Raw genomic sequence first — 14,975 nt, 5'->3', positions numbered from 1 at the left:
TAAAAACCCTGAAAACCATACATTTCACACCTGAGCCTCAACTCTCGCGGCCCGGTACCAAACGACTCACGGACCAGTACCGGTCCGAGGCCCGGGGGTTGGGGACCGCTGCTCTAAAGGCAATGGCAATAGGATCCCCTCACTACATCTAAACAGTACTTCTATAGCAAACAAAACTGAGAGAACACAAACACTTTTTTATGTAAAGTGTAGAGTTTGTGGGTTTGGTCATGATTGTAGACCAAAAAACATAATAAAATAAACCCATCTGTCCTGCCAAATACATGAATACTAATGCTAATGCTTCCCCTACCTAATAATTTTCACACAGTGCCTAATTCCTGACCCTCAGTGACTTTTGTTTCAGAGGATGAAAACTGGTCCCACTTCAGCATCCGAGGGGGATCTTCTCCTTGAAAACCAGGGGGCATTCTGTCCTGTCTCAGGTGTCCCATCAGTCTCTCCCCTAATAGGACTAATCAATAAATGCTCAGGTGACCACGTTGCCACATTCTCCCAAACGGCATGTGACCTGGAAGTGTTGCCCCCGCCCCCCAATTCTTGAGGTCAGGTTGGACTTTTTTTTTCCAGCATGTAAAGACAGGAATTCTGATAAAACACGAGCCCGTGTTTTCATGCGAGTGCTTTCTCTCCCGTCTGCTGGCGTGAGCTTCACTGTGGCCTCCACCCAATTAAAAATGATATAATTTAAAGAAAAAAAAATCTAAATAATATTTATATTGTTACAAATGAACAGAAATCTTTTCTATCCTGGAGCACAAAGAAAACAGGATATAGTTAATCAATTAGACACAGTATTTCCAAATAAGTTAAAATTAAATCTTAATATGTTTTACTAGATTTAAATATTTTTTTTCTTACTTTAAATATAATTATTACAGATCTTGCCAAAATACTACACTGTCCATTGACTGTCTGTTTAAAGAGTGCCCGGTGCTTCCTGGATTCAGATATCTACACTTCATTAGAAGTTGGCTGGATGGGAGATTTCCACTGGCCTATTATCTCCAACCTCAGGTCATACATCAGTCCCCTTCATTTTTATTTTTTTTTTCCCATTTGGTCAAATTTCAATTAACGCTGTCATTGTTTCTAAAACTCACCTGAAATAAACGGAAAAATAATGCATATCCTCTTGATTAGTTACGTTCATTTTCCAAAAATAGCAAGTCTAAAAATATACTGCAATACACCATCTTAGGAAACTGACATAATAAAATATCCCTAATAAGGAGAAATCGTAAAGTAGGAGAATATATCTATTTATATTACCTCTTTGAAGAATCTGGGGATTAATAGAAATAATAACAACTTAAAAGCAAAAACCTCCCAATGATCAGGATTTGATTTTTGTCTTGGGTCACGATTCGTGCGGCTCAAATAGAGAAAAAAAGTTCAGGATGGCTTTAGTGTGTCAAAACTTTTGAGGGCTTTACCCAACGTTGAAGGACGGGGCGTTTGCTGCGTGGGAAAGCAGCTGGTTACTCTTTATGCCGTTAAAGGTACACGATCACGCACTCCAACACCACTCACAAGTCAAAAAAAAACGCTTGCTTGCGAGGTTAAGGCGATAGAAGAGTGTGGTCAGAAATCCGCCACAACTTACAAGTATCAAAATAGCCCACCTGTCCCTCCAAACCTCCACCCAAACGCCCTTCAGCTTGGTGCTACGTCTGCCCGCACAGTGGGTCAGGCCTCCATCCAGATGCCTCTTTGAACTCTAATCACATTGACAGTGTGGATACATACATGTATATATATATACTGTATAATTATATAGGTACGTTAGAGCTGACTGACAAATCGGATGGAATGACTCGAGCGATATCCCATGATTCAACATGTCGAGCATCAGGTTACATGACAAACACGCTGGCTGGCTGGCTGACTTGACTCCTCTACTGGTTAAGTAATAGAAATACACAGTTTGCACTGACAAAAGCAGCCATGACATCCTCACGGTTTCCTTCTACAAAGGTACAAAAAAGACACACACACACACACACACACACACACACTCTCACACAAATAAATGATATACAGTGAGCCCCACCCCACCCGGCGTCAATATTAAGTAACTGGAAGCTGAACGCATTTGTAGTAATTAAGGAATGGATTAGTGCAATAGAACAAGGGAGTGAGGACTAGAAGCGCTGACGGAGAGAAGGAGTGAGGGTGGAGACGGGAATTCTGGCTTGTGTGAGACATCCTTTGGTTTATCTTGGCAGGGGGGGGGGGAGGGGCGTATCGAACTGTATCGGCGATCAGAAAAACAATCGGGAGCTAATGTCATCCGCTTTTCTTTTGGAGAGAGGGCGCACAAATGCCAAGCGCATCACATCTAAGCTGACAAGTTCATGCTTTTCTCTTTGCCAAGCGAACGGCCAACTTAACCTTTCGCTGTAAAAATGTACAAAAGATGTTCTCCACTACTTTTACACCTTGTACTGTCTGTAAGAGAGCCACGTAGACTGAACCAAACCCTACTTTCAAGGACTGCAGGTGCACCCTGTTCTACCGCTTCAGTGTTTGATGTGGCGAGACGTAGCTGCCTGAAGCTCTCGCTGCAAGTCATAAGGCAAGTCACAGCAACGAGTAAATGTGAAAGAGTATACGCGACACCACCAAAAACCCATAAGGGAGCCTCTTCTTCAAGTAGCTGAGATTACAGTTTGCTTCATCACGTGTGTTTATTTTTTTTACTGATTCGAATCTATCGCGAGACATTTTAGTGTCCTCACACAAAGTTAAAAGATCCCTGCTCTAGTTTGCTCGAGTCTAGTAGGGAAAAGACTGTCTCACGAACCCCGTTCAGGTGCAATCATTTTAGTTTTGCGCAACTCATCACTTGAGATGAAAAGGTTTCGGTCAGTGTCAGGAGAAGAGAAGGAAGCTCTGCTTTCTCTAAAGCTGCGTGTTTTGGTTTCCTTAAAAAACAAAAAACCCATCACACATGCCGACAGTTATCCATTCACCCTGGAGTCACACTTGCTCTCCATTCTCTCTGACACGCATGCGCAGACTCATGCGGGTTCGAAATTGGGAGAAATGAGACGACACTCTCCATTAGCTGCTCCTTCACTCTCGCTGCTTGAGCACCGTTAACGCCGAGCGGACAGCGCAGGCCTGTGTTCCCCGGCAGCGCCTCGGTGCCGGACCATCCCTGAGCCACTGGCTTACAAATGGAACAAACATGATTGTTGTGCTAAGATGCTTGAGGGGAAACACAGTCCTGACAGCAGCCCAGCTCGGCCTGGCGTTCAGCAATTCTGGCAGGGAAGCGATTGGAGGCTGAAACCTCAGAGTGTGGTGGAAGCTTTTAAAAATTAAAAAAAAATCTGATCTGAAGAATGAATTATCACTCCTTTCTCTTCCAAAACCAAAACCAGAAAACATTGGTGCTCTGTCTACCACATTCCAGCTAAAGGGATCTGTGCTTCTTATTGGCCCAATAGACGACCTCACCCCATCACCACCCCCTTCCCTCTGATTGTGAGGTGCTCACTGGATAAAAACAAAACAAAACAAAAAAAAGTCCCTCAGCCCCCTTCACTCCCTCTTCTTTGTGCGGGATGGGGCGGTGCTTCATTGACGATTAATTCAAAAGGTGCAACGGCCCTCCACCCTCTACTGTAGATTCTTCAAGATGCGACCGTAACGAAAATCGTAGACGTGCCGGCAGAGATACACCAACTCGGGGTCGACGTCTGTGGGCACACAGCGGTGGGAAGGAGGGGCAAAGTCGGGGCGGCAGGGCACCATGCTGGCACTGCCAGGCGGGGCACCTTCAGCACGCCGCTTCACCAAGGCACAAAATCTAGGAAGGGAGAGGAAAATTCATTAAAAGGCAACTTTCCTGCTTCTCCGCCTACACTTAAACACTCCAATTTGAAACAGGATTTTCACAAAGGTTATCACGGTAAGTGTTCATCGTCTTATGTTCCTGCAAATTCATTAACAGTTGTAGTGTCACCAGTGTGTGATTTACAAAAAAAAAGAAAGAAGAAGCTTCCACATGTCGTCAAAGCTGAGGTGTTAATTTCAAACTCCAAACCTTGTGAAAAGACTTTTTCTGCTAGCAACAATTACCGTGTTCGTTACTTACCTACAGTACTGGGCTAGTGGGAGAACATAGCATCTGTCTTCTATGCAGGCCACGCTATTTTCATCCTGATGCCGAGAGGCGAAAATCTCATTCTGAAATCAACAGTGGGTGTAAAGAGTCACGTTTCCTTTTGTGCTCGGCGAATAATGAAGAAATGACACTTTTGTACTAAGAGCACAGTGGGAAATATAATTGTTCATGAGCAACAGGATTTTGCCTTTTTGTTTCTACCTTATGTACTGCCAAAGACACACACACAAAATCCTCTCTACTCGACACGTGCCATTGTAAAAAGAACATTTCTAGAAGTAAAATCGTTTATCTTTCCTGTTCTTGGCTTGTGCAAGTCTGAAATCAGAGAGATATCATTTTTTGGCTTTGTGGTCAGACTGAAGAGCAAACCAACTATCCACAGTTTCAGGGCAGAGCAGCGACAGGCCGTTTTTTTCCGCCTCCTCATTGCACATAATTTTCTTACACGTTGTACGAGGATACCTCATAATATTTCTGATGTAGAACAAACAGTTCCATCAATAAAAACTGCAATCTCACATAAAATATTATCTTTAAACAAAGTGATAAACATTAAATAAAGAATAAATTTCATGGCTACAGTGCTGTGCAAAAGTCTTGGGTCACCCTTCAAGAAGAGACAGAGTTTCTTATCATTTTTTTAAAGTGGTCTTGAGAACAGTTCTCGAGGCTTTTTGAGGATCTTTCAAAGTTTTTCTTTGCTTTTTCACTCACTTTCAGTCCAGTCCTTGTACCTGACCATTTTCAGTAAATGATTAAGGTTTTTTTGTTTGTTCACACTGACCTGTGAATGATTCAAGCATAAAAAAAGACACCTAACTCAAGGAATGAGCCTGTCTCAGTCTGCACATAGCAGGCAACTTAGAGGAGCACCAATTTTAACTTTAGGCACTCTTTTACTAACAGCCTGCTGCAAAAACACATCACTTGTTTCAATTTCTTTAGCCGAATCAAACGTTGCCAAAGATAACTCAGCTGTAAAACTGTATTTTTGCACCAACAAGATTATTTCCAAAGAGCTATTAGCTGAACATGTGACACATGTCAGCATGGTGTGTAGTATGCCTTTAAAAGATTTGAGGAAACTGGACATGTGGAGGACAAAAGTGTCAGACCTAAAACTATTTAGAGCAGATGAACAGTATCCGAAAGCCATGTCCTTAAAAACTGGAAAGAAGACTGGACAGAGTACAGAATAAAAATCAGCCACCATCCAAAGAAGAGCTTTGAATGTCCTTCAAGAAACCTGAACTATTATCCTTGCAAATATTTCAATAAACTGCTGCACCAATTTCCCATTTTCTTAGCTTAATATATAGAAACGAATTATGGCTCAAGACTTTTGCACAGTGCTATACTTTATATATTTTGACTTCATCTATTCTTACACACAACACATAAGCGCACACACACACTTCATGATGTCATTTTTTTCTTAGAGGATACTGATTGCGTAATCATTCGCTAATGGAATAAATCAAATAAAGTGTTTTTATTTGATGAATGTTGTACCTTCTCTTGTCTCACATACACACAGATCTGTGCTGTTACTGTTTGTGCAGACAAACAGTAACAGCACAGATCTGTTACAGGAAAAACATCTTGGCTCCAAATCTCTGCCTCACCTCACAGTGTGTGCTGGGATCTCTGCCTCCCTGTGTGTGCTCAGGTCGGTAGTACCAGAAAAGACTCATCATCAGCTCTCCTGAGGGATCACATTAAGACACACACACAGAGGTAAACAATCTTGGCCATATGTTCCTCCGGTCATCCATCAATACACATGCACCACTGTATCGCATCATAATCTCCCCCCTTCTCCTGATCTTTTTTTACCTGTTTTGGGGTCCTCCCACAGTGCTGATATCTTGGCAACATATGGGAGGGATTTCTTCCTGGGGCCTGATCGTAGCAGCACAGTGTCTCTCACACGTATCACTTCACCGTCCCTCTCTACTCCTTCGTAACATTGCCGCAGGGCCGTCTCATCCTCTCCCTGAGACACACACAAACACACGAGCGCGCAAACACAATAAGGAAAGATATAATTCTAATTATAAAGACAAAAAGGAATCTGTCACACAGAGCTGTATGGTCAAAACACAATTATCTTTTCCCTCAAGAGACAATTTCTTTGTCCTTGTGGAAGGCAGCTGTGTTGATGCTAAGGTTTCCACTGGCCAGGTATTTGGAATAGAGAAGGTTTTCCTTCAGTCAAGAAGCTCTCTAATATGCTGATCATCTTCATCGTACAGAGATGGACTCTCAAAAAACTTACCGCAATGAAGACCTCCCTCTCTGTGGGCATTCCAACAGGCAGCCAGCCATTAGTGGCCCGTCTGCGGCTGACCCTCTTTTGTTTGGTGCTGCTGAGGCTTGGCACGGGTGGCGACTCCTTTGTCGATAGCTGTGCGCGGCCCACGGACAGAGAGTCACCGGAGGGCTTGGTGCTCTTTGGGCACTCCTTGGCTAGCTTTAGCCTAGCCTGGGGCTGGTCTCGTCCAGACAGGTGGTTCAGTAGGTGGGGTTTAGTCTGCGTGGAAGTGGGCACACTGGACAGAGGGCAGCTGGACATGGGCATGGTGGGGGGAACCAGAAGGGAAGGGTTGTGATCACCCTGAGGGGAGGGGTAACCCTCTGAAACAAAAAGGTGAGAGTAACAATAAGCAAAGGAACTTCTGAACACCATCAAATGGTGGATGACACGGCTGGCTACTTATCTTTAGCATAAGCCACATGAACCTTAAATTCTAATCCTTTATTTATTCAGGTAAAAATCTCATTGAGATTTAAAATCTCATTTCCAAGAGAGACCTGGCAATTATATATACACACACATAATTTAAGGTTCATGTGGCTCATGCTATATATATATATATATATATACACATATATATATGTATATACATGTATAATAGATATTTTTATATATATATATATATATATATATATATATATATATATATATATATATATATCTATATACACATACATATATATACATGTGTGTGTGTATATATATATATATATATATATATATATATCTATATATATCTATTATACATGTGTATATATATATATATATATATATATATATATATATATATATATATATATATATATATATATATATATATATATATATATATATATACACACACACACATGTATATATATATATGTGTATATATATATATATATATATATATATATATATAATTTTTATATAATTTTTATTATTTTTCTGCTTAAAAGTAACCTGCTTCTTTTATCAGGTTACCTTCTTCTTTTATCAGTCTAGCTACGTACATGACACACTTGCAACCGAAACCTTTACAGTAAGCCTAAAGCTCCTTAGCCACACACATCTGAAGCAGTTACCTCATTCTGCAGGCAATTTAAAAGCTCATGGCAAAAGACAAAAAAAGGACTACATAAAACAGAAAGGCTCCACTTGCTTGACTTCACAACTGGCTTGAGGCATATCATTTATCAACAAAGGACTCTTTAGATCTTTAAGTAATAGCTTTATGTCTAACTATTGGAATAAAGGTTTCTTTTATAATACTGGCAAAGAAGGCTAAAAAACAGTTAAATCAAAGAAATGTTATCCCAAAAGAACTTGCCATCAGTGTGAGCAAATCCTCAAGTGGCCTCAGAAAGCCACTTGAGACGGTCATAATTAATAATCAGCAATTAATACTGAACATTTATGAAACAAGACCAAATCTTGGGGCATGGGGTCAATCCACTCACCTGTTTTGATATTGTGCGTGCATCCAGTGCATCCTGTGCTAAAAGAGCAACCCCTGCTGGTGACAGGAGCCATTGCTCTGTAGGTATACCCACTAATCCCGCAGGCGTCACCGTAACAGGGTGACGCCACAGAATTGCAGTAGGCGGGGTGGGCTAGTCCCGACGGATGTGACACCTGCTGCCCCAGCAGCTTGGAGCCGCTCATTTGGCTAGGGCACAAACTAGATGGGGGCAAGTTCAGAGGTCGCGGGGCCATGGTGGCTGAAGTTGTTCCAGTGTGTGTCGGGTGGGCGATGTGGACGTAATAGCTGGAGAAGCAATGGTCGGCGGTGCAGAGGCAGGGGTGAGGGCTCAGGGTGAGCGCTGTGTGTGGTAGGGAATGTGTCAGCGATGGTGGGGTTACTAGGCACTCGCGCTTCACAGGGGTCATGGCTGAGTTAAGTGGCTGATCGTCTGATTCTCCATAGGGTTGCTGGCCTAGAAAGAAGGCCAAGCCGTGACAGTAGTCCATTGAGCGCTCTGCAGGAAAGCAGTAGTACGGGCTCAGCTCAGTCTCCAGCTGTTCCTCTTTCACTTTCTTCAGTGGGTATGCTAGCATACTGCGTGACTGGTAGCCCGGTTTTGTCAGTCGATGGGTGCAGCCACCCGTTTCCCACTCCACCTTTGGCTCAAAGCCTGCCTTCTTCTTGCAAGCTGTGCAGCCACTGTGCAGGGGAGGGATCTTTTTCCCCTTCTGCTTTTGTGTGCGTCCCTTGTGCTGAAGTTTGACCCTCGAGTGCGACTTTAGGGTCGGGCCCACGACGGGAGCCTTGCAGTCTGAAGTAACAGTAGCAGTGGGTGCAGCCTTTGCTCTTTGTTTACTGGTAGCAGAGGAACTGGTTAACTTCAGCAGGGCTGCGGCATTAAGTCCAGCCAACCGTCTGGGTGCAGGAGCGTCAAGGCACTCCTGACTCATCCCCAAACTTTCATTCCCTCGGCTAACTTTGGCCCTCTTTGCAGGCTTAGAGCTTTGGCACGCTTCAAGTTCGTGAGATGTGGAGCCTTTAGTGTTGGTCCCTCGCAAAGCCTTAAGACCTCCGCAGACACCACCTCTCGCTGGATCTGCATCTAGGAAAGCCCCTGCATTTATGGGTTCCTCCTGTCTCTTGGCCTGTTTGGCTGCTGGTTGGGGATCAGTGGCTCTTTCTAGTAGCAGGCTGTTTACCGCCTCAGCATTGAGAGAAGCCAGTCTCCGCTTGCGTGGCTGAAAGACTCCCAACCCAATACTCTTGCTATAACTTCCACTGCATGATTTTAATTTGTTTTTTGGTGACGACTTCTCCTCTTTTCCGTCACTGCTTTTCCTTTTTTTTGACTTGGATTTGTGAGATAATCGTCCGCGGCCATCCTTTCCTTTCCTTTCCTTAGACCTCTGCTTTTCACGAATGTTTTCCTCCAGTCGGGTCAGGAGGACATGGCAGCTGAGTCCTTCACTTTCTGAATTCCCAGCCCTCCCTCGCAAAGGGTACATTTTCCTGTCCCGTTTTTTGACGTGCCTCCGGTCCACCTTTCTTTTCTGCTCTGATCTTTCTGTTCTTTCCCTCTTGTCATTCATCCTCTTGGCCATGTTTCTGTCTTTTTTGGTGACCTCGCTTATCTTCTTTGTTCTGCCAAATCGGAGTGTGCGCTCAGGCCAGGCGCCGCCCATGGCACCACCATGTGGCCAAAGACAGCTGTTGTCCCACCACTCTGGACTACTTTGGCTGTGCCCAAGGGAACCCTTCTGCCTTGCGTGAGTCATCACATGCTTGTCTATGTGGCCTAGAGAGAAGAGATGGACAAGTGGTCAAAACTCCACTTTTGTGCTGATTTTCTACTCTTACACAACAGATCTCAACCAATCTCTGGCCTTAACTCGGTAAGGATTAGTCCTAGGGTGTGGTAGTATTTTACCAACTTTCTAAACAAGAATATATTTTAAACAAAGTCTCATAAAGTATTGTGCAAGTCTTAAGCCTTTCCTCGTTCTTTTATATTATGCAGGAGAATTGGAAATAGGTGAAACAATTTATACAAACATGAACAAACAAACTGAAATACAGTATATGAGGCAAAAAGAGAGTTTGTGCACTTTTAATGAGCTTGAAATTCAAATCTGGTACAAACACCTTTATTCTTCAACATAACCTGAACTCTCTTAGGGAATCTTTCTTATGATTTCTTCAGACTTCTTCTTGAAGGACGTTCAAAACTCTTATTTGGCTGTGTTCCATGTGCTTTTCAATCCACTTCATTGGCAGTGTGTTTGGGATCATTGTCATGCTGAAAAAAGCCATTTCCAATCAGATGCTTTCCAGATGGTATTGCATGGTGTATTCAAATCTGATGATACTTCTTCTACGTTCATAATTCCTTTTGACAATTTTGACAAAATCCCCCAAACCACTGGCTGAAATTCAGCCCCAAACCTTGACAGAACCTCCACTGTGCACTGATGGCTGTAGGCACCACAGCTATTATAGTTTGTATTTTCTAATTAGGTTTGATTTTTATTTAGTTTTGATTTTTGCTTTTAATTCGGTTTAGTTTCAGCTAGTTCCCAGAGTGAGTTTCCACATTTGAGTTAAATTTTCGTTGTGTTACAATGTTTCGTTTTAGCTTAGTTTCTATTAGTTTCAGTGTTAATTTTAGTGTTACTATTATTGTATTGAGGGTATATGGTAAAGGCAAGATTTAGGAAACTCAGAAACAGTATTATATTAAAAACACTGAATAAAAACAAGCCAAAGTTGCAATAAATACGTTCATCAAAGCCTCATAAGGCAAGTTTTGATTAAAGCTTTACCAACCTAACAAATACCAAAACTAGGAATATTTCCTTTTTATTTTCCTTTTTTATTTTAGTTACTTTTCACTAAATCATTTCAGTTCATTTTAATTATTTTCAACGGTCTAGCTTTTATTTTCACTAAAATGTTTTTCACATCTGGTTTTAGTTAACTTTAATAACTGCTGTACCTCTCTCCTGAACTCCTCTGTACATATTGATTTGGGCCAAAATTTTTACATTTGGATTCCTCACTCTGTAAGACCTGTTACTACTTGGATAACATGACAAAAGAACTTTAGTCTTCTCTCTCTGTTTCCCTCCTTTAAGAACGGCTGCTTGACAGCCACCCTTGCACTGACAACATTTCTGATGAGGCTTCAGTGAACAGTAGATGGGATAAACTGAAGGGCCACTGAAGCACCTCTCAGGTCCTGTGTCGGGTCTTTCTTTCCTGTTTCTTAAGGGCACGACCTCCATCTACTGTAGACACATTTGCCACTTTTTATTTTGCCCACCACTTTCCAGTTTCCTCAAACACACTGCACTTTTTAGCCAGTGGCTCTTTGGGAATCACCTTGTTGATTTGAAAATGCAATTTTATGCCTGTCAAACTGTGTTATCTTTGGCACTTCAGCTACTGGGAACAAATTATGCGTTTCTGCAATAGGCAGCTAGTAACAAAGTGCCTAAAAATACAATTTAAAATTGGTTCTTTGCCAAGTTGTTATGTGTAGACACAACACGGGTTAGGGGTGTCTTTTTTAAGCTTGAATGATTCATAGGTCAGTGTTAAGAGGCTAACAAAACTTTCTCTGAAAATGGTCAGGACTGGACTGAAAATGAGTGGCAAAACAGTCAGTGTCCAAAGAAAAACTTGCTAAAGGCCAGGTTTAAAAAAATGGCAAAGGAAGTCTGGCTCTCCTTTAAGGGCAGCCAAGACTTTTCCACAGTACTTTATATGAACCTTTACCTTGTAGTTCTTAGGCTTTTCCAATTGGGCAAAAAGTCTGTACAAAAGGGCGAGTGTTACCGTAACGCTATCTTTGCCCAACAATATCTAGGTTACTAGTGACATTGTGGATGTTAGGAGGTAGCTCACAATATAAAAAGGACTTCCCTGTCAACAGTTAATCAAATCATTTACCAAAAAGACTTTAACTGGATCCATAGAGATCTGTTTCAGCCCTTGAGTTCTGCCACATTGCGTGGTCAGACCAGGCAGTGTTATGCTGTGTAGTAGGGCTGACACTGAGACCAAAGATTACTTCAGATGTTTTCAACAGTTATAACTTAAGACGAGACGAAGCTAGAAAGGATATAAAAAAGAACCAAAAAACCCAGCAGAAGTCAACAAGCTGCACACAAAACAAAGATACCGACTATCTTGCATAAGCTCTCAGCTTAGATTAAAATCCAACATCTGATTCAATACATAAAGAAACTTAATGATGAATAAATTCAGCTGAACGGTTTTGTAATCAGATCATATGGCGAGCTGCAGCTATTGTGCGTGTGCCTGGGATCTTCTCATTATGACGGGTTTGTGTCGCACTGGAGAAACTGATGCACTGTGCCATTCATTCACTGTGCTCATTGCCTTATCACCACATGTACACACAGCAGGCAAGCAGCAGCTTGTTAAGGCCAATTGTTTAGTCTGCAGTGTTTAGTCTGGCAGGAAAATGTCAAAAAAAAAATATCTTCGACCACAATAAGTGCAAGTGAGAGAAAAATAAGGCAAATAAGCTGAAGCCCATTTAAATGTGACACTTTTAGCCGTTTTAAATTGGATGGTTTCCGGCTTCCCATTACTTTTCTAAGCGCCCGTGTTATGTAAAGAAAGAGAATCTTTCCATCTGCAATACAACACAATATGTGATGATTCCCAAAGCCCACCATGAAATTATTTAACAATTAAACCTAATTACCATCAGCCAGAAAGTGTTTGCACAAAACGCTCCCCGCGCTCAGTGTAAAACTGCAACACAAACAAGCAGAAAGGGACTCACACACTGTATATGTTTGCGTTTTAAAATAATGCCCGTACAGAGATCATTACTTTTCCTTTTTAGTGTTCGGGGAAAAGGTAAAGATGCACGATCGTGTACCACCTAATGAGCCGGGTTAAACTTTTAAAGACCAATATCTCCATTTAATAACCCTGCAGACACATTCTGCACCGCGAGGAAAAGAAACCTCGCCGCAGCAAGACACAATTAGAAGTTTTCCATCATTCGGCGTTCCTTTTTGTTAATCAAATAAAGGTTTTCTTTTTCCCGACCCACAAGAGCTTCTTGTCCTACACCATATTTTCCATAATTTGTTATAATCGGATAATGAAATCCTCCTTAATGACGATTGATACGCATATTTACAGCTGCTGCTCGTCTCTCCATTCTCCTCGCTTTAAAAGGTGCAAAGATACTGGCTTTAAAGTTTAAACATTTCCCCAAATGAGCTTTAGATCAGAATGATGCTATTGGTTATCCGCGGTATTATCAGAGTTAAGCTTTTTAATGTTTTCTCCAGTTTATTCTGCATGGAGCCAAACAGGCCGGGGCATCTGTTCAGACGAGTGTGCCTGCGCGAGGCGGCGAGAGGCCTGATGGTTGATACAGATTTCTCTGCAGTGCGAAAACGTTCAAGACCAGAGACTTCTATCCCAATAGATGACTCGCTAACAGTAGAAGCCCGACAAAATTCTTCTAACATGTTGGATTTTGTCGGCCACAATCTGACTGGGCTTGCGCAGCCTCAAGGCGGTCCAACGCTCCAGTGTGCAAGAGATCCTGGCAGTATCAAATCCGATTTTAGCTCAAGGGGTAATGAAAACTGAAGACTTTCTGACTCATTGATTAACGTGACATTAGAGGAGTTTAAAACATTTCCATGTTACACTCCTCACAAAGAGCTTTTATGTCTTGATAAAAGTTAAAAACCATGGGCACGATAAGCTCAGATATGGCTTGTGTTTGCGTGTCTTCCCAGTCTTAGCTGTGCCAAAGGTTGCTTTACTTCAGGCTGAGCTTATCACACAAGATGTAATCGGTTTAATGGTGTTACCTTGCTGGCTGAACCAGAAATTCAATACCTGAAAGACAAACTTCAAATCTAAAATTTGGTGGTGCTATTACTTCATATTTGATCTGCTTTCAAGATTAAAAAAATAATAATTAAGTGTCACTAAACCTGTTAGAATGAATGATCTGTCGGAGTCCAGATTAAAAGCAAAACAGTCCCAGTTCACAACATTTATCCTGATTCTGTGATTTTTCCATCGGATGTGGGGTCACTGCTGAGAGTTGTAGGTGTGGAAACGCTGCAAGGAATAACCTCCTTCATATTATCTTGTGCAGCAGCCTTCTGGCAGAACGGCAATTTGGTTCTTTAAACACAGTTAGGTCCGGTGATCCGCAGGAAGTAATTTCACATCTGCTGGGAGATCAATGACCCGGCACTCCATCTCTAATTGGTTAGAAACAGATCATAAGATCCTCTCAGCAATTATACAGAGAACACACCAGGATATTTTTTTTTTTCGTTTAATGATGAGACATGCATGATTTCTCAGGACTCTTGTGACTCTGGGTGTAAAAGAGCAAACCAGATGGCTTTTTTTTGTAATGATGATTAAACAGCATCAGGCTACACAACTGATATCGAGTCAATAAGTGTGAGATATGCGTTAGCCTCCAACGTCAACCGTTATTAATAAACACAAAGCAGACAAAAGGCTAAACGACAAACAGCAAAGTGTGTTAACGCTGAGCATTAAAGTTCACTTCTCAATTTCCTGGTGCACAAATGCGAACCAGTGCAACTGCCTCACTGTATGACTTTGTTAATCCTAACACAAACCCAATCACAGGTGAAAAACTGAGAGCAGCTTTCAGAATACGACGTGGAATCTGATAACTCGCCACAAGATCACACCAACCTGACTCAAGGTTAAAATCAAAGTGGATCTCAGTGTGATGAAAGACCTGAAAAAAGGAGCTCATCTGTGGGAGTAACACCATTCTTTACCCTCAATGTAAACATAAACTATCAATGACCAAATAGTTACATACTACTAAAACACTATAACACAATCGTAAACAGATACAAGTGTCTGTTAGTATAAGCTCCTGTGATACATACAGCTGGGCATAAACAGTTAGTAAATGTTTCAAGAGCATTAACAGTATAAGATCATTAATAAATAACTATTATAGGATATTTATATGTTGGCTTATTGCTGCTTCACAGTTT

The 14,975-nt window shown here is 41.8% G+C and overlaps 1 protein-coding gene across 2 annotated transcripts in view; it reads right to left on the bottom strand.

The window, feature by feature from the left end:
• Window positions 1-14,975, bottom strand: part of LOC116332203 (bromo adjacent homology domain-containing 1 protein) — a 29,895-nt gene continuing 14,920 nt past the window's right edge. For both annotated transcript variants that reach the window (XM_031755059.2, XM_039599437.1), the window contains exons 2-7: window positions 7,916-9,715; window positions 6,438-6,796; window positions 5,996-6,155; window positions 5,785-5,864; window positions 4,127-4,218; window positions 1-3,838 (exon numbers count right to left, since the gene is read on the bottom strand). In XM_031755059.2, the coding sequence (XP_031610919.2) occupies window positions 3,649-3,838; window positions 4,127-4,218; window positions 5,785-5,864; window positions 5,996-6,155; window positions 6,438-6,796; window positions 7,916-9,695 (2,661 nt within the window). In that variant the 5' untranslated portion in view covers window positions 9,696-9,715 and the 3' untranslated portion in view covers window positions 1-3,648. The remainder of the gene's footprint in view (window positions 3,839-4,126; window positions 4,219-5,784; window positions 5,865-5,995; window positions 6,156-6,437; window positions 6,797-7,915; window positions 9,716-14,975) is intronic.

The sequence above is a fragment of the Oreochromis aureus genome, linkage group 15 (genome assembly GCF_013358895.1).
Source record: "Oreochromis aureus strain Israel breed Guangdong linkage group 15, ZZ_aureus, whole genome shotgun sequence".
NCBI lineage: Eukaryota > Metazoa > Chordata > Actinopteri > Cichliformes > Cichlidae > Oreochromis > Oreochromis aureus.
Note: the sequence above shows the minus strand (reverse complement) of the source record. Positions and strands in the feature narration are given on the sequence as shown.